Source organism: Pezoporus occidentalis, unplaced genomic scaffold (genome assembly GCF_034315485.1).
Source record: "Pezoporus occidentalis ecotype Australia unplaced genomic scaffold, CSIRO_AGI_Poc_V1 ctg97, whole genome shotgun sequence".
In the NCBI taxonomy this organism is placed as follows: Eukaryota; Metazoa; Chordata; class Aves; order Psittaciformes; family Psittacidae; genus Pezoporus; species Pezoporus occidentalis.
In genome coordinates this window covers 1,763,898-1,789,823 of record NW_026916336.1, presented here as the reverse complement: position 1 = coordinate 1,789,823, position 25,926 = coordinate 1,763,898, and the positions used below count along the sequence as shown (strand labels likewise).

General features: G+C 47.2%; 1 protein-coding gene across 1 annotated transcript; it reads right to left on the bottom strand.

Annotated features, from left to right (window-relative positions):
* Positions 1 to 417: 417 nt before the first annotated feature.
* Positions 418 to 21,591, bottom strand: CUNH3orf70 (chromosome unknown C3orf70 homolog). The gene is made up of 2 exons (XM_062606461.1): positions 21,231 to 21,591; positions 418 to 3,625 (listed from the first exon to the last, which is right to left on the bottom strand). The coding sequence occupies exons 1-2, from the start codon at positions 21,406 to 21,408 to the stop codon at positions 3,069 to 3,071; spliced, it is 735 nt and encodes a 244-aa protein (XP_062462445.1). The 5' UTR covers positions 21,409 to 21,591; the 3' UTR covers positions 418 to 3,068.
* Between the last annotated feature and the right edge of the window lie 4,335 nt (positions 21,592 to 25,926).

Sequence of the window (25,926 nt, the reverse complement as noted above, 5' to 3'; positions counted from 1 at the left end):
CTGGTGATCATTATCTTTCCTGTCCCCTTGTTCACTTGGATGTTTCAGGGTACCATACCCTTAGGGTCCCAGCAGGAATACGGGGCAGCGCTGCTGCCTCCAAGGAAAACAGAAGCGCTGGCAGTTGTGCAGAGCCCACAGCTGGAGAGGAGCATTATTGCTGTGCACCCTGGGGCACCGTGTGCTCACCTTCACCCCAAGCATCAAGAACTACAGCATGGTGCCCCAGGCTGATGTTCCCAGCATGCAGGCGTATGTAGGCCTACTCACCCAGAGGTAAGTCAAGGGGCTGCTGGCAGACCTCAGCCTAGGCTTGCAGCTCTTTTCCCTGCCGTCTTTCCCCTGGCTTTTCCTTTACTGGAAACATGAGAATGTTTCCCTCTGGTGTGGCAAACACACAGTTAGGACAAGCAGAGCTCCAGTTGCTTAGTATTTTATTAAAGAGAAATATACACACCTCTCCCTGGCAGCATGGAGCATGAGCCCAGGGCACGTCTCTTACAGCACACGTACGCCCGTGTTTGTGCAAAGAAAAGAAACCACGTTTCTGTGCGAGCGTGTTTCTGAACTGGGGTGTGCGATGGAGCACGGTGACACACGGGCCACCGTGCTGGCTGACGAAACACCGTCCCACACGAGGCTGCTCCACTGACGTTTTACAGGTACAGAGGGAAGAGGCAGCTTATTGTGCTTAAGACATCTGAACAAATCCTGGGTAGGAGACACTCACAGCTTGTGAATATTGCTAATTACTTACAGTTAGTAAAGAACGTATCCTGACAACAGTCATACAAACCTGCAAGACCACAGGACCCCACGGTAAGTCTTGGTCATCGACACCCAACGTCATTTCACTGCGCTCACAGCCGGTGCCCCCTGACAGCAGGAGGAGGCGGCTCCTGCTTGCTTAACAACAAGGTGAGCTCATGCCAAGCCAGAGGGTCATGGTGACCCTCCCTGTGCTTGGCACCCACAGCGAGAGGGGTGAGGAGACCCTGTCCTCACTGCCCATAGTCCTTTGGGAACATCCAGCCCAACCCATCCTCCCGGGAAGGAGGAGCTGCCTCTGGAAGAAAGCTCAGGCAGGCCAGGCACAAGAGTGAGCTTTTCCAATGCTCCACTCAGATTACAATTGAAAGATTAAATATGAGTAAATGTCATAGGTTTATACATAATGCTTCCTTCTACCTATGGAATGTGTCTGAATGGTCAAAAGACACTAAAACGTTGCTAGAAACCTCAGTTAACCAAGAAAGACAACCCTGCCCTTAAAAAATAAATAAATCCTATTCAGTTTTCCTACGGCCTTCATTTAAATGCCCTCATTAAAACCAGAGTATTTCCAGGTGCTTTGTGAGGATGTTATCTGTTCATGCAATGACCCAAGTTCCTCATTTAACAAGCACTGCACTTCTTTATGTTAAGTCATCAAAACTATAAACCCTATTATTTTTGTCTGAAAGTGTTAGTCTAAAAAGTACAGTATTACTTTATAACCATTAATGGTAAACTCCGAGCACACGCGCATGTGCACACACACACACTGTTGCCTAAACGCTTCCTAAAGATACTGATTACAAAGTGTATAAAATTAGTAGTACATTGTCAGGATACAGTGAGAGCGATGAGCCACCCTTGAACATGGACTATAATCTAGTATCAACCACTAAACTGTACACATTTATACAGCCTTATATTCACCAATGACTTCTGAAAGGTAAACAGCAAATACACCAAGAAGTTCAGTGATGCTGTTGAAAACACAGTTATTACTGACTCCAACCGATTCCAGCTCGCTGAAACCAGAAGGACATTGTTGTTTCATCAAGCAGGGCTGAAACCAGCCCACAGTGAGACAGTTTGCTCTCAACCTGCGGGTTGAGGAACCCCTTGCTCAGGGCCTGCTCCTGAACTGGGTGCAAAGGAGCAGGAGCCGAAGCTTCCTCTCTCTGCTAGAACAACCTTAGGCTGTATTTTAACAAGTGTGCACACTCCTGAGCCCCTGGGCCACCTCCCCTGGGCACCTCCAGTCCCCAAGCTCTGCCGACACAGTGGTGTGGCTGATAACTACTTGTGTAAAGTTCTGTTGTTATTCAGGCAGATGCAGGCCCTGAGGCCGTTTGGTCCTGAGTGCACGTGTCCGGCACCAAACAGCACAGCAGAGAGCAGCAGGCAGAGCCGAGGGTGGATTTTGTGTGTTTGGAGGTAGTCACTTCCTTTGCCAATTGTTTCGCACCCAGTCTAGCACGGTAGTATTTAGATGGCCACGCTTCATCTCTGCCTGCTCCCTCTCCTGCTAAGCTGTGAAAGCCAGATCCCCTTCCTGAAATCCTTGTAGAGAAAAGGGACCAGTGGGATCCAGGCAACCAATCCCCCTCTGGGGCAACAGTTGCCTTCTCAGGAGATTCCAGAGCCTGACCTAACTCAGCAGATGCTCGGTGCATAGCCTGTAGTGAAGTTGGAGGCACTTTGTGCGTTCTGTAGCCTGCCATACCAACCTGCTGGAAGAGTGGTGCCAATGGCCTGCGAGAAGGATCGCACCAGCACAAAGAGGATGGACAATGCGCAAGGACAGGGAGATGGACAGAGCCTCTGGTTGCGGCACCTCACATAGCTATTGGAGAAAGGATAAGGGCTACTTGGTTTTGCTGCTTGCAGGCGTGCTGCACCAGCTCACCCTCTGTGCTTTGGAGGCCCATTGCAAACATCCTGACAGATGGAAACATCTCGAGTGGCACATCCTTGGATGGGAAGTAGTATATGATGTAACCCAGACCAAGAAAAGGGCCTGTTTCAGCTATAAAAGTCTTAAGATCTATCACTACCTTACGTGCAGACTTGGGAGATCTGATCAGGCCGAGAACACGCTCAGTGAACATGCTCAGAGAACATGCTCAGGCTGCTACTAGTTCACCAATATGCATGTCCTGTGACTGCACTCCCATGAGGAATCTGAAATATCAAGTGCACTGGAAAAAAAGGATTGTCAGAGAAAACAGAAAATAGAAATACTACAAAAGCAACATTACTGAGTGGGAACTGGACTGATCTGATACCAACTTGTTGGATCACACAGTGGTTTCTATAGTCTCAATCACCTCCATCTCGCACTGCGAGGGTGACAGGAGCGGGCATTCATCTGGTTCCCAGCTGCTATCCGGGCTGTAATCTTCTTCTGAACTTAGCTCAGCCACCCCCTCCGTGTCCTCATCACACGACTCCATGTAGTGAACCCCCACCGCATTGATCCCAGAGTCCTCAGAGCTGGAAGGGGACGAGCAGTGATCTGGTTTTGGTGTATTGCTCTCTTTTGTGATTAAGGCATTGCGAACAGGGACTTCCTCAGGCTTTATCTTGTGGGGCACGGGGGGAGGCTGCCTCTGCACGTAGCACATCTTCCCGTTGATGCATTTCACGCGGTAATTGTCAATGAAGAGGTCTGCGATGGTGCAGAACTGCGGGGAGTCAGGGGGCAGAGGGGGCTGGAAGACCGGGGCGAACTTCAGGAAGTGTTCGGTGAGCGACACAGAGATCTGGATGGTGTTTGTAGACTCCCGAGGACGAATGGGTATTTCAGTGCTGGGAAGCTGCTCTACGGGTGTCATGGGCTGATAGACATATTTACCTGCGGGGAAAACAGAAAAGCAGCACTTAAAGATCATTATCTTTAAGTCAGAAACAAACTGATGACATGATGCTTGCCTTTGGCCATTAAGAACAACCAGCGGTTCCCTGTGCTCAGCAGCTGCTCTGTTTGCAATGGCCTCAGGGTCCTTAGTCCTCTCCTGGTATGGATTCTCTGATGCTTAATACTGTGCATAAGCACAATTGTCCTTACGCAGTCCTACTTCTCTCCCTGCCCCTGCTTTGAACACAGCTGCAGGACATCACTTAACTCTGGAAAATTAACTGCAGGGGCACAGCTCCATAGCTTTGAGGTGGGACAGATGGCAAGGCTGACAGCACCCCTTTCGAGGGGGACAAGAACTGAAAAGATGCTCAGACTTTGGTTTGTTTTTTTCACCGAACACAGAGCAGTTTGAGCTCATATCTTTGCTATAATGCTCAAGATTTTATTATATTATTATTATTCAAAATTACACCAAGTCTCCCTGCATGTGTTTCCCATTCTTTTTCTGGGGACTCAGTTATGGTTTTCCATATTATAAACCAGAGATTCATACATGATTCCAATTAGAACTTTAAAGCAGAAAATAAGGGAATTCTCAAGCCACAGAAATGCTTTTGGCATCCTGATTGTCTGCTTAAGTAGTAACAAAATAGGATTATGTTGATTTTCTAGAGCTGAAACAAGTGTGAACTGAACATCTTTTAGTAAAGAAAGAAATAAAAGAGTAGAAAATCAGTACTTTGTTAAGAAAAACTGAGAACCTGAGGCAACGCCTAAGCCTGTAAATGCTGCGTTTTATTTGCATGAAGCCTCTGCAAGATTCATGTCTCTCTAGGGGCTCATACACTGTGACAGCACAGATTTCCAGAAGACCTACAAGTACTGGGGCTCGAGGAGGAGTTTTGATGCACAAGTTCAAATGCTTTGCCAAGGCAGAAAAGTACCACAGCACTGAAGCTCTCCAGGTAAGGGGCAGAAAGCCACGTTAATGAGTTGGGCTGTGCCGTGATGAGACCTGCCACGCATTCCTGTGCTTGCAGCTCAGAGGTAGGTGCAGCCCTTCTCCCCTGAATTACCCATTCCTCTGGAAAATCGGAGCAGTGATTGCGTTTCCACTCAGGGAGGCTGAGCGTGGCCTGGGACAGCAGCACTAGAGAAGGACTTTCCTCCAGGAAGGGATTGCTTGCCCTCCTTGCTGTTCCTCTCTGCCATAAACAAATCCCATCCTCAGCCTGGGAGTCCTTCCCAGACGTGGGAAGAGCTCTGACTGCAGCCAGTGCCCCTGCAGCAGGGTGAAAGCCCTGGGATAGGCTGAGGGATCCCAGCTCTTGGCTGCAGCAGCCTCCGGGGTGCTGGCTGGCTGCGCCAGGGCCCACGCACAGCCTGTGCTTTGCCAGCCCTGCTCCGGCACATCAGTGGGGAAGCCTGGAGCGCTGGGAAGGCTTTTCCCACCCTTGCTGCACTATTGGTGTTGGAAGGGAAATGGCTCGTGTGGCATCAGCCACGTCCCTCTGCTACGACATAACCTCCCATTGCTGCAGGATGGGGAGAACAGAGGAAGCTTCACAGAGAGCACAGAGCCAAGGGGAGCGTGCTGTGAGGAAGCCGACACTGGAAGTGGGCTCACAGGAACCAGCCATGCTGAGAACAGCCCAGCCCTGGAGACCAGCCAGAATGAGAGCAGTGAGACGGCAGCAGTGGGTGTGCAGGGGAAAAGAACATTTCATGAACAGATCTGACCAGCTCCCCTTGAATACCTCATCAAGCACTTCTTTCTTACAAGCTGTGGAATGATAATTGTTAACGGAGCTCACGGAAAAGCTCAGTGAAAATAAAAGATGCTTTTTTCCCTCCTGTTTGTGGCTGGATGACAGAAAATACAAAGCCATCCTCTCCACTTCCCATCTTTTCCAACATACCATCGTCTAGAGACAAAACTCAGTGTGACTCAGAGGAATTAAGTGCCTGCATCAAACAACTGAACACTTCAACCGCAGGCAGAGCAGGGCCCTTATTCCTCTGGTGCCCTTTGGAGCAGCATCACAGATATTTCAGTACTGGTAGTCACTGCCTTGGGGGCAGGTGGGCAGACCCACTGTAACAGCAGCAGCCCACGGCTTCCTGCCATGCACTGCTCTCCAGAAATCCTTCTTTGGAATTAATGGCCATTAAAGATGCTCTTTTCTTGCAAAGCAATGCAGATGACGAATTAGTGTGCTGCTGGCTGGAATGCCTAGCATTCAGCTCATGGAAACTGAAATGCAGCCTACCCTTGCCTAAAACCACAATGCTATATTTATTCCTCTATCTGGAGTGCTCCTGTGTGGGCTCCTATTCTCTTCCATTGACAGCGAGTGATAAAAAAATTCTCAACTCAGTTTTGTGCCACCTCTACTTGAAGCATCCATGGATGGCGCTGGTGAAGGTTTTTAACAAGCTCAAGTAAAAAAGGTATCTGTACAACAGGGTTATATTTTTCCACTTAAAATAGCCACCATGTGCTGGCAGAAGGCTGGGAGGCAGTGTGGGGGAGAAAGCAGGGGGTTTAAGCCAAGCGTGGACATGGAATGATGAATCTTTGATTCATCAGCTTGACTTTTCCCCAAAAGAAGCAGGGGCAGGGGCAGGGGCAGATGAGGTGTTACCTGGGAGCTCAGCTGCTTGTTTTACCATTGCACCAGCATGAGGTAGTCCTCTGTGTGTTTCAAAATTGCCCTGCTGGCACTAATTTCAAGGTAGAAGAAAACAGCTGCTACTCTGTTAACAGAGGATTTGGGATCTCCATGTGTGTGACCTTGGAACAGCTCAAAGTTTCCTCATGTTCCAAGGACAAGCTCTGCCAGGGTAAACCAGGCATTGCCCAATGGAAAAAACAAGTTTTTCTCCAGGAATTTATTTCTACATTTCCTTAGAATTCTGGTACAAGTTTGTTAAGTTTTAGCTTGTTTTAGGGCCAAGTTTATTTCAGATTAAACTTGTGGTTTAGAACAGGATCAGATCTCTTTAAGGGGTGCTCGTACTCACAGCTGGGACTGTCAGACTGAATCACGGACAAAGCTGTGATTGCAGCCTCCGTTACAACTCTTTAGCCTACATAATGTGTGTAAATGCATCAGCCATGATACAGCCAATGAAAAATAAATGCAGAAACTTAAAAATAAGATGTGCCTCTGCCCCTGCAGCTTGCGAGCTTTTCCCAGAAAATTATCCAAAAGCATGAGCCCCAAAGTTCTTTTAATATTTGTATGAAAAAATAACAGTCTGATTGAACTCTCACTGAAATCAAGAAAAGTATTTCTGCTGACTTCAAACAGCTGGCAAAAGTGTATGATAAAATAGTGTTTTGGGCACCTATTCCGAGGCATTCCTTTCAATATGCTAGCATGTAATTGATTGCCTACTTATTCCAACCAAGTCAGTTGAAGAACTCTGCAGTTGAGCTGTACTGATGAATGCTCCCGTAAATTACAGCGTCTTGTACAAATCCAGATGTCAGACTAGACACTGCGCTGCAAGCTGTTTCCTGGGTCACCTGCCACCGCTGCCTACGCGGAAGATGGTAATTCAGTGGAGGAAAAACTCTGCACGTGCTGAACACGTGTCCAAAATTAAACTGCAGCTCCTGTGAGAAGCAGTTTGCTGCATGTGCACAAGTTTGGGAAGTTCTCGAGCACTGCAACAGCCGCTGTGGGGAAGCGGTAGTTCTGGCTCTGCAGTTCCACCACTATGGCAAAAAGGCTCAGGGTGAAAAACAGCCCATTCCTCTCCTGGGCGTTTAACAGGAAACGTGTGAAACGAGGCTCTGACAAAACTCTCATCATGGTTAAGTCTCAATTACCCACGACAGTCATATGCTAACAGATGAGATAATGAAATATGAGGCAACAAGAAGCAGGTACGTAGGCTACACTGAACTGTTGTGCCTGCCTGCACCAGTATCTACACTTGCTGCTGTTATGTACTGGTGAACTGTTACCCGCCATAAACACTGCACCTCTTGGATCCCAGTCACACAGTTAGAGCCATTGGAGCACAATTAAAATGGACTGATTCTTTTTTCCATTTCTTCATGATTCAGCTGACCCTTGTGAAAGCCTAAAAACCAAATTAGCACACACTAATGGCAATACTTAACTGCAAAACCACTATTCACTGTGCCCAAGGAAGTAAGTTCTGGGCAGTGCTTATCTCCCTGCTTGTCTGTTCACAGGAATAGGATTTTTATTGCCAAACCGGATGGAGGCTGTTCACCAGAGCCATGCCTCCATGCCCCCAGTGCCACCTGCCAGCACGTTAAGGCAGAACCCAGCAGAGCAGTAAGCTCTATCATGACCTGCAGATCTCCAGCAAACCCCTGCACCACGGAAAACTGTTTATCCCCAAAAGCAGACACATACTTCCATGTACTATCTATTTAAAGCCTGTTTGTGGCTTTGATTACCAGAACTATATGGTTGATTGATTGGAAGCTGTATTATAGTGTTCCTGCTTACAAAACCATAAATACATACCCGCCTTCAGAAGCGAGCCATGAGGTCATTTCTGGGTTTTTTGCTAATTGAGCAGTCTGCATGCATCCTCACTGAACAGGCACAGCAGCAATTTCCATGGCTAATACAAAGCAACTTAACCATGAAATAAGCAGAGGTGCTGCTTGAAGATTTTAGTCTCCACTTCCCTTCATCCTGGTGTTCCAGTTTACCTCTGGCACTCATTAACATGTTTGGCATGTTAAAAAGACCATACTAAATCCATTATTCAGCAGCGAGGTTTCTCATCACAAACCTCAGTTTTTCCCTCTCAGAATGCTACCTTGGAGGATATTTTGCCCATAACACCATGAAGTGTACTGCGCTTTAGGAAATGGTGAAAGATAGCTGAGGGTCTTATGAGTCTAAGTCAGTGATATGTATTGTGTATATTTGTTTGCATGCAAGACATCTAGGCATCTTTTAACTGAAACATAAAAGCTTTTTTTCATACATATTCTTTCCTCTACAGGTGCTTGGACAAGTACTTCTACACCCTCCAATCTGTCAGCTCATTTACTCTCCAAAAAGCAGCAAGGTTAACAAAGACCTGCTGACCGTACGCTATTTAACATAACCTGGCTCACTTCGACCAGCATGGCTGAGGAACTGCTCCCATGCACCTGAGCTGGGTGCTTGTGGTGAAAGCATCTAACCAACAGACACTGGGGGAGAACCAGCTCTAACCCCAGTGGAGATTCCACTGCCTTTGGCTGCGGTGTGTGCTTTGGAGAGGATGAAGCAGTGGCTTCAAAGGCAGGGCAAAGCACATGGGCTGATATTTGGGCAGCTGGTTGTTCCCACTGGGTAAGGGTATGCAAAAGGCCTATGGAGGTGGTGCCCATGGTTTGAGAGCAGAGAGCTGATTGTTAAATGTTGGTCACTATTTTCTGCTTGAACCTATACCTTTCTAATGGCATCAGTGATCTTCCATTGCAGTCAGCTGTGATTCTTACTCCAGCCCTGCAAGGATCTTGTATTGCCACACAGAACCCTGCCAAAACAGATCAGCTTATGTGGGAGGGGAAATTGGTCCCACTATGAAAAACATGGAAAAAACCCCAAACTAATTAGATACTTCACAGCTTTGAAGGAGTGAATGCAAAGCAAGTATTAATCATGTATGTATAAGAGGAGACAGTGTTAGCTTGGAGGGATTCTGCATTACTCCAAGGAGAGTTCATGGCAAGGCTGCTCTTCCACATTTCTCTGCGTGGGGAGACTTTGGAGATCAGCTTCTTGAGCTCTAGCTCTCTGCACAGCAAAAGATGGACAACTCCAAAACATTATTCCAGTGGGAGTTGTTTCTTATGTCATCAGAGTGGCAGGAGAGGCAAGTCTGTTTCTTCAGGAAAAGCTGACTGGAAGCACACCCCTCTGACATCTGAATGAAGTTGTCTCGCAGGTGATGACAGCTACAAGCTGGAGTCCTGTGTTGCTGCCTGGATTGGCACTGTAGCCCAAGGACCATGTATAAACTGTCAAACACCCAGCTGGTTTTCCAAGCTCCCCGTGGCGGTGGGTGGCACTGGTGGCAGACAGTTCTGCCGTGCCAGACTGGCCCACGGTCGGACCCAGCCCGTACAAGGGAAGGAAGCAGGTTTCATTTCAACACTGACAAAGCAGAAAGTCAGAGGGATGGTTTTCATCTTCTACAGGGTAAAGCAAAGCTCACTGCCCACAGTCCAGAGATGTATACTGAAGGACACTCCGCACCCTAAACCTGCTTAAAGTACCTACTACACCTTTTGTTCAGAAGTATTCAGCAGAGAAGTGTGATAGTGGTCTGAGTTACACTGGGATACTGCCTTCCATCCCCGCAGGCTGCAACAGAGGATAAAATGACTGCCTCTGGCCTTTCTCCCTCTTTCTCTCTCCACTTATATGCACAGCTTGGAACAACAAACCTTTGCAAACAAAGATTACCCTAACTATAAATATTCACCAAGGACTATAATAGCTTCAAATTACACTTTGCATAGAGCATAGTAATAGCTCTTCCAGAGGGGAGAGAACAAATGGAAGGAGAAACCCTGGACTACATTTACAGATGTCACATGTTAAAAAAAAGCCCACCCTAACCCAGTTTCCATTTCTTTGTATCGTATGGAATAGCCATCATGGCATATGTAGCAAAACATTATGGGCTGTATTAGGAACATGAGACAGAGAATAAGCCACCAGAGGAAAAGAAAATTTCAGGACACAGGCACTGCCAGATTTAAAGTGCAAGATCAACTAGAGCTGAACTGTGCTATTGGTGGCCATAATGAAGCATAACTGAAGTGTTTGTCAACGTGGAAGGAGCCTTGTAGATGAAGATATGCAATACCTTAATGGAAGTGATACCTTGCCCTGAGCTTCTTCTAAAGAACTTTGAAAATGCACTGAATTTGTTCAAACAAATTTCTAGTGTGGGGAAGGCAAACGGAACATCCTGCATGTTTCCAGTACTTCTTGAATAGCTGGAAGGCATAATAAGTGACCATAAAAGAGACTCCAAGGATACAATCCAGCTCTGCAAAGGAACACCAGTTACCCTACCATCACCATAAATGAAAAAGAAGTCATGCAACAGGACCTTAGCAGCCTGGAAATATACCAGGAAACATTAGCAGACTCTGACCTAACTGAAGTGTATCATCACAAACAGCACCTTTGCACAGAATCACCTACTTCAGAGCACTAACAAATCCATCCCATTCCCAACCTCATCCAAGCACAGAAAAGAATTGGTCTAGCAGTGTTTCTACAGTGGTGATTTTGAACAGTTGCCAGTTCTCGGGTGACTGAGAGGTGTTCCCTCTCATTGCTGAATAGCAGAAACATCTGTGACAGCCCTTGACTTGATGAGCCATAAGCTTTTCACAAGAAACCAAGAAGGGGAGAAGGGGGGAACGGAAAGTTTTTCTTCATCAAATTTGTATTTTAATGCCCTTTTGTCTTGATCTGTTTTAAATACAGAGAGGATCATGACGGTACATGCTGTGAGCTGTCTAAGCCTTTGAGGTTTTTCTGTGCACCTCCCTTTAGAGCAGGTAACTCTTAAATGCAAACAGACCCTGCAGCTTTCTTCTGTCATCCCTGCTCTTTCCTCTCATTGCTTGCATGAATTTACCGGAGTTAGAGAAAAAGCAACCCAGAGAGCTTGGGAAATGTTTCACGTAGCTATAAACCCTCTTGAAGGGGACACATTTGCTTATTAACCATTGTGAGGGAACAGAATATTGACACCCAGTGAACAACAATGCACACCACACGTGTGCCCTGAAAGGAGCTGTTTCATTTCAGTACCCATGAGAAGTGCCATAAAGGGGAGAACAGCCACGTTTGCACATTTCCCTGAAAAGATTTGTCCTTCAAGTTATGCTACATTTTCCTAAAAAAATCAGTACAAAAAATAGAAAAAAAAAAAAAAAAGCTTAGTGCTAAATATTTATTCTGCAAAACCATCCCTGTGCACCATCTGCTCAAGCTTCAGCATCCCATCATTTTCATGCAGACAGACAGTGTGCTGATATGGTAACTGATCAGCATAGATCAGTGTCAGAAGCTACCTAGAAAACGAAGGCATTTCCTGCTATAGAGAAATCACAGGCACTAGGGAAACAAGTTACAGGCTCGTTCAGGTGTGCAGTACATACCGCAGAGGGGCACCCATGAGCCCCTGTATACCATGGGACTGGTATTCTCAAACTGTGAATTCTCAAATAAGCAGAACAGTTCATGGGTTCTTCAAGTCCTCTCCAAAGGACTGTACCATGCAAGAAAGACCCGTACTCTGCACCCACAGGAGACAGCCTGGACGGACAACTGAGTCAGGAGATTGGCTTTTGCAGCTTGGAACAGGCACACCTTTATGGCTACAGCCTGTTCTTCTGGTGGGCTGACAGGAGAAACAACGGCATATGTGGTGTGCTGTACCTATGCTGCTGCCTTCCTCATGTCAGAGTGCTGGGTTTCCTGCTGTGCAGTGGCCTTACCAGAGCCCAAGCTTTCTTGGCTTGACAAACAACACATTCTTTAACTTCACTGAGGGTAACAGTGTCCTTATTATCAGTACAGGCCATTCTTTTAACCCCCATACTATTCCTTTTTCTGCTGCCTATCTACACACATTGCCATTCATACTTCAAACCATTTTTCATGTTTCTATTACAGAACCCATTTCTGGAGAATTTAAAGGGCTGCTCTCCTGGCTTGCACCCAAAATATATCACCACATGGAACTGATGTGTGTAGGTATGGATACCAACTGTTCCCTTAGGGGGTATGGGCTCCAGCAACATTCTGCATGAGCAAACAGATGAAGTGCCACCACTGGAGGAGAGGAGGAGGAGGGCCACATGTCACACAGTGCTACTGAGGGCAAATGGCAGGCAAAGCAGCTGCACGACTCAGGTGGGAGAAAACACTAGCAGAGAGGTAAGAGCACTGCACTTGGTTTCATACTCAGAGAGCCAAGATCTCACAAGACCAGCTGAGGAATGCTAAGGTCTAGTGGCACAGGGTAAGAAAAACAAGGAAAAATGTGTCTCTTTTTGCCTGCCCTGCCTATAGGCAGGCAAATGGTGGACTGCAGAAAGGTTGCAAGAGTAGATCAGTCCACCCTGGCACACCTCATGGTCTGAAGCTTTCACCAGGGACAAGTGGCACTTGTGAGTGCAAACATCTGCAATGTGGCTCAGGATCAGCAAAGCACTGAAATGCCAACAACACAGGCAGCTACACAGCATGAAGCAGACAAGCACCCTGCCTGAAACTGCTGCAGGTGTGCTCCAGCACCAGTGTCATGCATCAAGCAGTGAGAGGGACAACAGCAGAACATGCTCTCACTGGGCACAGCAGGGAGAGTATCTCAGGGCTGGGTGCAAGTACACAAGCAAAACAAGCAGTTTTGAGAGCACATGTGTGGGCTCTCAAGTTCCACAGCCACCAGTGAGGACAAGAATACAAATGCATGCCTCTTGTTGAAACTGTTTTACAACATAGGTTATGTACGAATTCCAACTGTTATGTTGCCTAAATTAAAGTATGGGTATACTAAAAACAAGGCCCAGTTGCCAAGCAATCAGATTTTACTTTCCCAGTAGGTCTTTGACTTCCATCTACGTGAATAAACTCAGCTACTGGCAAAAACATCTCCAAATTGCACCAACTGCACTTCTTGAATTCTGTGATCAGTCATACATAAAAACTGATCAGTGGCAGAATCAAAGCTGTCATGAAAACATACTCTGTATGTTGTGGGAAGATGAATCCATGAAGGTGCTGGAATAAAAACCACAACACACTAAAACAGGGTCACCTTATATGCAGAGAGAGAGAGGTACATATATACATATATATATGCACTACCTGGAATTCAATTTACCGTTAACCAGGTTTTTATATTAATATAAGCTTGTGCCATCCATCAACAGCTAAGCCCACACTGTCACAGTTATCATTCTGAAACATCTTACAATGTTTATAAGTAAAGCATTTTGCTTTTTGTCCTTTAGAAAAACAAGAATTTCTGGTATAGCCTTATCAGTGTGCAGAACTAAGTTACCAAGACTTGACATGAGTCATGAAGCATAAGGCAACATTGGTTAAATTGAGAGCCATTACATAAAACCACCCCAAGATCTGCATCCTTTACAAGCCCAGCTCTGCTGGTTGCATCAACAGGAGCAGCAACAAAACATGCTTGATGAGTACACAGGTGCTGCCTGGAAATTCAAGGTCCTGTGCCAAGTACCTGAAAGCCCTTTTCAGTGCTTCCAGCAAACCTGAGCACACTGTCAGCTCCGCAGACCTGCAGGATGGAAGCCATGAAGATTACAATCTTGCGACTCAGTTTTGTCTCATAGGGCAATGCAAGGGTATGACCACGGGCTGCAGTTCAAGACACTTCCATCAATAACCACGAGAGCAAGGATAATATGTTAGAAGGCACTGCAGTTACACACTTCTGCATTTAGGCGCTTGGAGTAAGCACGTTCACAGATTCAAGCTGGCAAACAGATTTCCTCACCTACAGAGTCCAGGAAGGAAGCCACACACTTGCCACAGGCATTGTACTCCAATACAAATGTTATCTTTGAGCTGTTACTTTGCAGTGAGAAAAGTGCCTGAAACCTTTTACTAGAATGAAGATCTCCGAGCAGGAGCAGAGGCGCTGCCTTCACCAAGAAGCCTTTTAGAGTGCCCTGAATTCACAAGGCAACCACACCAGCTGACAGGATGCAATGATAATTAACTTTTCTTTTGGAATTGCTTCTCGGAGGAAACATCCAGAGACTTGTCATTTTAGGGTGGTCCTGAGCAGGCTTTATGAAAACAGTGGGTTAACCTTTCAAGCAACTATAGAGAAGGGTCATTTAGCTGTAAATCTCAGAGGCTCTTACTAGCAGATCATTGAGTTTTGGGCAAGCAGACATAATAATTTGTGCATCACGCTCTTCAGATGGATGGACAGATTACAAAACACAGCCTCACAGTCATGCATGACAAACAAGAGTTTTTGGCTGGCAGGAAGTGTTTTGGTACACAAGGCCTCTTTTTCTCAGGTCTTTTGGAGAAAGAAGTGCAGTGATTTCTATTCAAGCCTGTATGAAACATAGAAGATTTAGTCCTACAGGGTGTACTTACAGCAAGTAACTTGAACTCAAGGATTTTCTTGTGGTCTATTCCTCTTAAGTGGTATCAGGGGTTTTATTAATAGTAATAGAACATGTATGTCTCCTTACTATAATACATAACTGCATTATAGTAAGGATTTCAAAATTAATGTCAGCAGGTTCTTTTAAAGGCACTGATGTTCCCACAGGGTATGATGAATCTACACCTGTGGTTTCTCTTTCAGAGACACAGCATCAATAGTACATTCATACTGTGAACTGCAGATTATAACTAAAAGCACAGCAACAAAATGCCATCCAGGTCCAGAATGGTGCACCCATCAAAACTGGTGGATAAGTGTTTTCCCTTAGAGTAACACTTCAGAATATATTAAGCTGACATTCTCTCCTTCATTATGTACAGCTTAGTGAAATGAAGCTGGGACATCATAGCTCTTCAAAATACAGGTGAAGAGAAGATCTTGCACAGCCACAGGCATCAAATCCTCATTAAAAGCCTTTTCCCATTACAAGCGGAAAAATCCACCTTTCTGTGGCTCTTGCCTGGTGCTCAGCATAATGCCTTGCTTGTGCACAAACATTTTGTCCACATACACACGCTTAAACTGGATGTATGTTCAAATCCTTTTCACAGCAAAAGCAAATGAAAAAAGCCTGTATCTCCTGTGACTTGTAATCATCCTCTCATCAAGACAAACCATGTTTTCAGAGAACCCTCAGGTCCAGTTTTCAGAGAACACCCAGCTCCAGTTCCTAGTCCCACTACTCCATTCCTTTAGACAGTTTCCCACAAAGAAAAATGTATGATATGCTCCAAATATTCAGGTTCAGAATTTAGAAGATAAGCATGTTACAACTCCCCTTTCATGTTTATCCAACAACTCAATCATCAGGATGTAGTTTTTCCCTGTAGAAGGGCACTGCTAGAAATTCAAGTTGCCACCACAAGTGCCACGCTAGCTATTTCCAGTAAGCTCCAGCCTGCATTACCTGTTGCAGAGACACAAGTGAAGCACTGGTACACTACTGCCCTTCTGCTCTCTCCTGGATGTGGCAGAGAGCCACCAAAAAGCCAATATAAAGAAACCCCCTCCAGGACACAAGCAAGGCTTTTGGAGATCTACAATGTGTGCAGTGCTACAGAGCACCCCAGAGCTCATTTTAGGATCCCTCTCCAGGGCAGTAGCTGCTTCTCTAACATGAACTGACATGAACTTCTCCAACAGAAACTCACTGGCAGGCAGACACAGCCCCTCTTTAGACCCTCCCTCCCCCCTCCACCTCTGTCATGGCACACTTGAATACCTTCAATAACCATTTTAGCTCTCTTACCAGTGATCTGTTGCAGGAAACTTAAAGGCTGCCTTGCTGATTCCCTGCTTACAGTTCCCATAGGCAGACTGGGGTCTGAATAATTACATGGGCTTCAAAGATTGTCAAAGCCCCTGCTGATCGCTTCTGTTGCTTGAGAGGTGGTAGAGACACCACAGAAAAGCTACTGGTGTGCAGAGCTACCTAAATTCTGCACACATCCTTGCATAGCAGGGGAAAATACCAGCACCTGGTGCATGGAACTAGCGTGTGCACGCTGCCAGAGGACAGCAAAGAGATGTGATGTGACATTTGAGAGCACATCTTTCTCTCTGGAAGAGGTATAACCAAGGCTGGCCTCAATGGAGAGGGACAACAAAACTATTTTTTTAATTTCTTTTTTTTTCAATTTTAAAAATGTTACCAAAGAAAACCACTGGTATTTCAAGCAAAAAAGAATGTACGGAACAAGTATCTGCTCAGAGTACACCCAGGTGCAGTGACTGATTTGCTTCATTCCCTGGCCAGCAGCTGTGGGAGATTGTTAATCACCTCTCCCCACTCAAACACACAGCAGAGACTGACTGCAGACCCAAAACTACAACTGGCTGGTGCACCTCCAGGGGACTTGCAGATGCCTCTAAACCAGACACAGTGAGGAAGCAATGGAGCTTGCCCTGAGAATGAAGAGAAATCCTGGGCTTCCTGCTCAGTTGGCAGATGAACAAGCAATTCAAGTATATTTGCATTCTGCATCCCCAGAATATGTGCTGGCACAGCCAATATCAGGTAAGTCCTCCTCTCCTTACTCAGAAAACACAAGCCCTCCACGGTGTGCCACCCATCATATAAAACCATGTTCTCTTGGCCAAGGAATGACAGTTTCTTGGATTTCCTGCCAAGCCTGCCTGACCTCATGCAGAAACTGCCAGGTCTGGATCTAAACTCGGGGCATAACAGTCCCATAATTACGTGATGCATTCCAGGGAGCAGGAAGCTATTTCAAGGCAGACCTCCAACTGCTACACACCACTTAGCAAAACACAAGGGCAGGGGAGCACTCCTGTTTTTTGAAACCTCTACTGTCACAACAATTTACACTTCTGAGCCTAACAACTGTTTTTTTTTCCCCTTTCTGACCACCCAAAGGAGACTCACAGCTTTCATCCATGATCAGTTTGTTTCCTTGTAAATGGTCCCAACAGCCGAATCTCACAGAAGTGGCAAATTGAAATTCATTTGCTGCATTTATTTTTAATATATGTAAGAGGATTTAAGTAACTAAAAGCCTGCTTTTTTGATGCTGATCATGGAAAGGCTAATACAAGGTAGCAGAATTACTATCTGTTGATAGTATTATATTGCTGCGAAACGAGTGTTGTGGAACCATTATTCATGACATATTCTTGATAACTGCAACATAACGTACTGAGTTTTACACAGTATTTTAACATAATGCAAGAAATTCAAATTAAGAAATTAATACAGTTGCAACAGAACACCCTATTTTGCACTGTCCAGTGATGAAGCCAATCTTGTATCAAGTGTGGTGCTTTCTCTGGTGGGCTAGTTCTTAGGAAGTAAAATCAGTCAAAGCCCTGCTGTCAGTACAGATGTAACCCCAAGGATTTGAGCCCTTCTGACAGAAGCTGGCGCCACTACACGGCCAGCAGCCTCACAGACAGCGTCAGTGCAAATCAGAGCTGCAGCAGAAATCCAGAGGTGAGGAAAGGAAGGCAGGTGCCTTGCTGCAGACCTGCCTCTGGCGCATGTTTTCTCTGACTTCTGGAAAAAGTAGATCTGAGTAATTTAAGGCTCTAACCTGCATCTAATAAACAAAACCTCAAAAGGCTGTCACAGGGAAGGGGAGGAAGGTGTACGGGGGACTGTCACCCTGGCAAGGGGAATGCACGCAGGGATAGACTGAAAGGGCACAGCACAAGCAAGAGAAACGTGTAAATGGACAAACTTAGGGGCTGAAGCCAAAACACCTTCTTCCCGATGGGAAAGAGGAGTCAGAAGGCTTAAGCCCTCATCCTGCTTCCACATGGAGACAGGAGTGTATAGATAGATGTCTGGCAGCACAGAGGGGAATGATGCTGTAGATACCTGCTGCAGCAGGATACAGGGTGCTGCCTGCTTTCCCGGATCCCTGATGCCCACAGAGCCAGGCAGTGACACCCTACGCATCCTGCCAGTCCTCACTCCTGCAGCCTCTCCAGGCCCACTGGCGCTGCACATCTTGTGTGTGCCTGCTTCCAGATTTTAGTTGGGTTCAGAGCTCCCCAGGCACAGGGGCACACTAGAAAACCATCTCCCATCTCAGAGGGAAATCTGCTACTCACCAAGCCCAAAACTGACTGAAAATGACCTGAAACAAACTCCCAGGCTTAGACACAGAAGTCATACAGGTACCCACAGCATTTGAGGTTCTTGGAGCTGTTTGGATACACAACAGTCTCTGTAATTTTGCCCGCCAGCTATTATTGCCATTTTATGGAGAAAGAAACATCAGAGGTAAAGAGAGCCCTTAAAGTACTGTTCACTTCAGAGCATGCCAACAAAAATGGCTTTGGGGAATTCAGACTAGGTTCTTTCTCAATTATTACTTCTATAGCCTAGTGGCTCTGCAACACTAAATTGCCTCTGTCATTGAAGTAAGCAGATGTAATCCTGAATACACATGAGAAGACAATCTACTCACCGTAGTGGTGGTGAGTTTTTGTAATTTTTCAGTGTAAGTGCACTTTAACCGAGTTGACATTCTCCAGGACCTCGGACACTGATGGAAAATAATACTTCAAAGGTCTTTTTAATTGATGTAGAGCTTCCTGTACCCCAATACAGCTCTTAAGAGTCACAGAAAACCACTTTCAAGAACCCTCTGAGAATTCCCAAGTCAATATTACAGTACTATATGGAAGATAACTCCCAACACTGTTTAATTACATCTCTGACTTCTATATGATTTTCCATTATGGGCCTCATTCTCACTCCTTTTAAGTCCAACTCAACTCATTCTGCAGGAGCAGGATACAAAGCGATCCTTAGCTCTGAAAGTACGCGAGGACATAAGGAGGCAAGGAGCACGTCTTCATCACTGTCAGAAGATTAAACAAGAAAAGACCTCATTTAAAATAGTTTCATGGGGCAAATATATCTCAAAGTTTCCTTAGTCATACAGGAGGAATTAAGAAGGAAGTCCGTACTTCTTACAAAAGCTTTAATTACATTTAAATCTTGTGATTGCCCCACGGAAGCTCAGGGTTGGATACGATCTTGTGTGGTCCTTCCAAGAGGGAATCAGCTCCAAGCAACTCGTAAAAGACACCAGTCTAAGCCTTCTTTAAAGGCTTTCAAAGACCGTGATTTCTCACTTTAAGTACCCTGTTCTATTGATTCATTTCTTTTCCTAGTTAAAATATTTTCCAATATCCAAACCTACATTTTTCTTGCCACAGGTAAGTGGTAACTGGTTATTTACTAAGTCTGCGCAGAGGACTAGAACACAGCTTTCTTTGCAAGGCCACCTTTTACACTTTGCAAAGCTCCTCTTCCCTCCCTCCATCAGTCTTTTACCACAAAAGAAACCCCTTTGCTTTTGCACCCTGCTGTAAATCATATTTTCTAAGCTGATCTCCTACAGAACCTCCCCAATTCTCCGACAGCTTTTTGAAGTGCAATGCTCAAAACCAAGCTCATCAGTCTGGTTTCATCACTGCTGAGCTGAAGAGACTAATTAAATTGCAAGCTTGCAATGCTCCTGTTAATGCATCCCCAAGTGAAGGCTCGGGTTCTGGTTTGGGATTTTTACCACAAAGGCCTCCTGCTGCTGACGCACACTGAGTTTGCGATCCACCTTAATCCCCAGATCCTTCTCCACAATGTTACTTCTCCTGATGTTCCCAGCTCTGCATTTGGTTTCCCCTTCCCAAGATGATCCCCAATTGATTTCAGGTAACACCACCAGTTTATCAACACCATTTTGAGCTCTGATTCTGTACTCCAGCATGTGTATATGCTCATCTATCTTGATGGTGACCACAACTGAGACCAGAGACGTTTTGGAAAAGAGTGTATCTAGGTCACAACTTGAGGGCCTTCGTGTTATCTATGAAGTGCCAGTGAGACATCCCTGTCCCTGTGCAGCAGGTGACTTGTGGCCACTTGTGCCACCACACAGTACTCATTTCAGGGCACAGGCAGCAAAAAAAGCCATTTTTCTGAAGTGATTTCAAATGAACCCCAAATCAAGGCAAAATTCCTAGAATGTGTATTTAATTCCAATAGAAGCTCCAAATAAAAGGTGGCTTTTCCCCATCAGGGGTGTGTATGTGAGAGGGAATCCATGTAGGCAATTAAACTACAAGGAGAGATGGCGACAGACTCTAAAAAAAGGGGATGCCAGGAGTCAAGGGATACCTTCAGCAGCACCAAGCAACCCTCACATAAGTGTCCAACATTAACCCCAACCATTCAGGCTTTAAGATCTCCAAAACACAGTACGACCTAAGTACACATCTCCACCACCACTTCCTGACCTCATATCGACCCACTGTTTGAAAAGCCTGCTCTTCAACGCTATATGTGATTAATTATTCATCAAACTATGTTTGGACATCTACAGCTCAATCCCAGCCTCCATTACTATACACATTAGTACCTGAATACAGATATTAAACTGGTCGGGCGCCTTTTCAACAGAGTCGGATCAACGCCGGGTTTTAAAGCAGTCACTGTTACACAGATACCCTAAAGCACTTCTCTACTCAGAAGGGTTTTTAAACCTGCAAAAATAAGGCAGTTAGACCCGAGAACGAAGTGAACGCTAGTGAACGCCCGCTCCATGAGGACAGCGGTATGCAGCACCAGCGGGGTGCCACAGCAGCTCTGAGGGGTGTCCGGACGCCAGGCCCTGAGGCAGCTCTCGAGCCCCGCCGCCGCCCCAAGTTCGGGGTCCCACCACATCAGCCTCAACGCCGGGGTCCCCACTGCGGCCGGGAAGCAGGCAGGGGCAGCTGGGGGTGGGGGGGGGACTGGACTGGACGGGACGGGGCGGTGAGGCGGGCCCCGGTCAGCGCGGCGCACGGGGACCGTTGGGGCCGCGCGGTAGGGTCGCTCACACTCACTCACAGTGGCACCATCCGAGGTGGCAGCACCAGTGCAGGCGGAAGCAGCGGCCGTGGCTGTGCGTGGCGCAGAGCGAGAGCCCGTCGCAGGGCTGGAAGTCGGGTCTGCCCGCGCAGCTGCGGGCCAGCGCCTGAGCCTCGTCCAGCTTCTCGCTCTTCGCCGCCGCCGCCGCCCCGCTCATGGCGCCGCCGCTCCGCCCGCAGCCCCCGCGCCGCAGCGGCCAGCAGGAGGAGGAGAAGGAAAAGAAGGAGGTGGAGGAGGAGGAGAAGGAAGAGTAGGAGGAGAAGGCGCCGAGCCGCAGCGGGGACCGCCCGCCCGCCCAGCGCCGCGGGGGACAGCGCCGCGGGCAGGGCCCGGCCGCCCCGCCCCGCCGGCTCCGCCCGTCCTTCAGCACCGCCCGCAGCCGGGACCGGTAACCCTGGGGAGCCCAGGCTGTGAGCTCGGGGGCCGCCCTGCGCACGGGGGTTACACGGAGAGCACCTGCCGCAGTGAGCTTGGACCCGCTGTGAGATTTACCTGATTTTCAAAGGTCTCCTGTAGGTGCAGGAGCACACGTGCGCCGGTAGAGACCAATCCTGGCTGGGCCAGCCTGGCTCCCAGCAGAGGTGAGCAATGCCGGCAGGCCACGGTGCCAGGCACTTAGCTCATGGAGCATCCATCCCTTGCTTGCCTCTGCCATGGTAGGGCGTGAAGAGCTCCAATCTGGACCCTGCCTGTCATGTTAAATGATATCCAGGCATCTCTGCATCTGAACAGCAGCCTCCAAGGAGCACGAGAAGGAGGCAAGCAGGCTCGATTATGTGACCAGGTACAAGTGATCTGAGTGTTCCAAGTGTGTGGCACTTGGCGATTTTACCAGATGGCATGGACAAAGATCACCCCTGCGAGTCAACGAGCCAGGAGACTGAGCTGTACACGTGGGCTGTGGCAGAGGCAGTTGTTGTTTTATTCTTCTTGCTACTTATTCTCAGGTCATCTAATGAGGAAACTATTTCTTTCTATGCATGCAGTAATTTTAAAACAGATAACCTTTGTCTTCCATTTCTGTAAAATATCGGTAGATACAATTTTGATTAATAATGGAAGTGTATTGTTATTCTCTGACAATCATATCTTCAGGCCAGTATTAAAGTTTCGATTTATCTTGAGCAGGGGCAACATGATTTGGTTTCCTAAGTGTAGTGGTGGGCTTGTTCCCCTGTCATGTTTGAAAGTAAACTGGTTTTGTTGCCCCTCTGCTCAGTAGTAGGAGAGTTGAATTCAGCTTTCTGTTAGAGCAGACCTGTCAGTTTCATAGTCATTTATCTTTGTACAACACCCGATAGCTCTTTGCCAGAAGTAGTGAAAAAATACTCATGTGTTCTCCAGAATATTCCCAGACAGTTCCTTTGGGGTCTATCCTTGGGATAGATCCCAGAGGTGTCCCCATGGTGTCCCCCCTCCTGAAGATGCACTGAGAGAATCATTTGCTTCTTGCCAACCAAAAGAGCTGAAGAACAATCAAGCTGCAGGTGTATTGCTGTGATCAGCTATGTGCTTCATGGGTAAAAACAAGGAATATGGATCATAACTACAGGGCAGAGAGATGCACTGAGACTTTGGCCTCTGGCCATCGTCCCTGCCTGGCAGCACAGACCAGCTCCCTGCAGTGCTGCTGGCCCTGGGACGTTTCACTGCTTGTACCAATTCTGAGCCACAAGGCTGAGACCCACCAAAACAACACATACAATTGAGCAGCTCCTAACCCATGCACTACTCTACCCTCAGTCAGGCTGCTGAACTCGTTAGCTGTATGGATGTACGCAGCACTCATGCTGCACACCCACAGCACTCTTTTCCCCCCAAAGCAAAGGAGCTGGAGGATGGAGTTTAATCGGCTGGATGGTTAAATGGAGGGCTCATTGGGTGGGGAAGTCTCTGGCCTGTGTCACAAGGGAGGCTGCACAAAACAGTCCTGCTGGTCCCTTCTGAACTGAGCCCCAGAGTGGGAAGGCTGGAATGCTCACCTGCGGTATACCAGCCTCCTTTCAATGCAACGCACATGGGCAGTCAGCACATACCTGGTCTGCTGCTGCCCTTCCTGCTCTTGCATGGTTTCAGGGAGTCTTTCACTCCCTCCTGCAGTATCTCAGTGCTAGGTGAGCCCTGGGCATACACAGCTGCATCCCAGCTTACGCCCTTGGGATGTGCAAGTGGGGGCTGCAGCCTCTCCCTCTCAGCAGGCTGGCTGCCCATGGTTCAAGGGAGATCTCTGCACAGGCTAAATGGATGTTTCTGGGGCTGGTTTTGATTGCTGGGATAAAAGCAATCAGAGCTGGCTGAGGGCTGCAGGGACCCATGAAACTAGCCTAACTGGGCAGGAGATGGTTGCCTAGCTGCACAGAGCAGGGGCTTTGAACCTTCCTCAAACCGATCATCAGGACTGAGGGAACTTCACAGGCCTATGGATTTTAAATTCCTCCAGGGTTAATTGCACTGGAAAGTGAGTTTTCCAAATAAATTCTCAAGGCTTACCTTTGTTTTGCCAAAATCCCACTGAAATCTGTACACATTCAGGACCTTGCTCAGCTGTTTGCAAGCCAAGAAGAAACTGACTGCGAAATCAGGTGTTTCTTTGACATTGTCCTGTTGTTGTCCTGTTCCCTGGAGTCCCCAGCAGCAAAGAGAGGATGCAGCTGAGCTCCCACGAGACCCCTGGCCGAAGGAGAACTGTCTCTTCTATGTGCTGGTGTGGAGGTCTCCCTCTCTACTGCTGTTTCACCTTCTGAGCTGCTCCCAGACCTAGTCTGTGGGCTGTAAGATCACTTTCTGTTAAAAAGAAATGAAATGGGTTACAGAAATGGTGTATACGCTTCTGACAAACCTCAAGAGCCACAGCCAATTCGGACACACACTGCAGGACAGTGCTTCTTAGCACACCATAAGGCAGGGAGCTTTTTGCCTCCCTTTGAAGACCCAATGCTGCAGGGGATGGTGATCAAAGCTAAAGCAATTCTCTCCTTTGGTGCACTCCCATTCTTTACTGTTTCACAAAATGCCTGTGGTTGAGCAGTTAATGGAGGCATCTGCTGCACTGGCAGAGTTCACTGGCTTAATTAAAGACATCTAACAATTTTGCAGCTGCATGGAGGAGACCATAGGTACTTGCAGGGCTGGAACCAAATATCCTCAGCACTGAAAGCTGGCAACCCCGCTATGCAGAAAGCTTAGATGTGCAGCCAGACACTCACATGAAAGTAGAAGCAGGTCCCCAAGATTAAGAATGAACTACAGCCAGCTTGCACTGTGTGTCACCAACAACTGCACTGCCTCAGTTCATGCTCACATAGCTTAGAATGGTCAGACTTGCAACAAGTGACATTCCTGGCTCTGGATGGTTTTAGGGATGTAGCAGAGATGGTTTTATCCGGAAAGCATCTTTAACAGGTATTTTCTCACTGAGTGAAACTAGTTAGCTGGTTTAAAAAGACAGCTGGGAAAACTAATCCTGTACCAAGAGGTTATGAAGTCCTCTCTGCGCGGGGCTGTGTTTTCTCCCTGTTAAATGAAGAAACGTGTCACTCATATTTCTGGTATCACTGCATATTTGAGCCAGTCAGGGACTTTGCAAGGCGGTTATTTTAACAACTTACCCAAGAAGCTCATGGATAGGCTGGTGCTTTCTGATTAGATTGCCTGTCAGCAGACACCTAGGGCTTGGAATCAGGCTGCAGAGCATGGGCACTGCCCTGCAGGGCTGAGGGCAGGGGAGCAGGCCAGTGGAGCAGGACTGCCACACACTCCTGCCATCAGCAGCGAACCTCGTGCCCGCCCTCTCAAAGCTACAAATGCAACCTCTCAGCGCAGCAACGTCACCGATGGCTGGACAGGACGATCAATGCTGTGCTGCTTTGATCAATATGAATTTACAAATGAGCTTCTGTCAGGAGAGACATTACTAGAGTGAACAGCCTCTATTCTCAGTAATTTCAGGGTAGATGAGAAGGGGAATGGGTACATCAAATGCACCAGTACAAAAGTGCTGCAGGTGAGGAGAAGCATTCTGGCCACAGGGCTGGTGGGTCTCAATATCCTGAGACCAGCATATCTCCAACAGAGAAAGGGCATGCCCCCTCCTCCAGAGCCTGATCCTGCTGTAAGGGGAATTGCCCTTTCCCAACTCATCTCCAGCCCAGGTGAGCACTACAGCGTGAGAGACTGGAGAGAGGATGTTAGCCTGGGCAGCACATCGTGTCCAGAGCTGTCCTGTGGATGACATGACAGCCACCAGCACCAGCCAGTGCTGTTGTGTAACATGTCACGCGGAGCCTGCTTGCATGGAAGTAGTGCTTCACCTTTCAGCAAATGCTGGGCTGCTCTCGGCTGTGGCACACAAGTGATTCAGAGGAAACCACAGCTCTTTGCTGAGCCTGGAGTTATCACTTTCTCTGGTCCTGGAGGAAAATCCTCCCTGGAAAAAAGGCACTTGGTTTGGCTTGTGACTTCTGAGAGGTTTCCTGCCCTCAATTTCGTACCCTCGCCCACTGAAGGACAGGGGCAGATAAAGGGTAAAATAAGACCTATTTAGGAAAAAAAAAAAGCATGCAGCCTTTTCAGATGCAAACTCCTCCACAAATGGGAAAAATATCTAACTCTACCATGTAGAGAAGCGATGGAGAAAAAAGAACAGCTATCCCATATGATACCTTATAATCTGTCA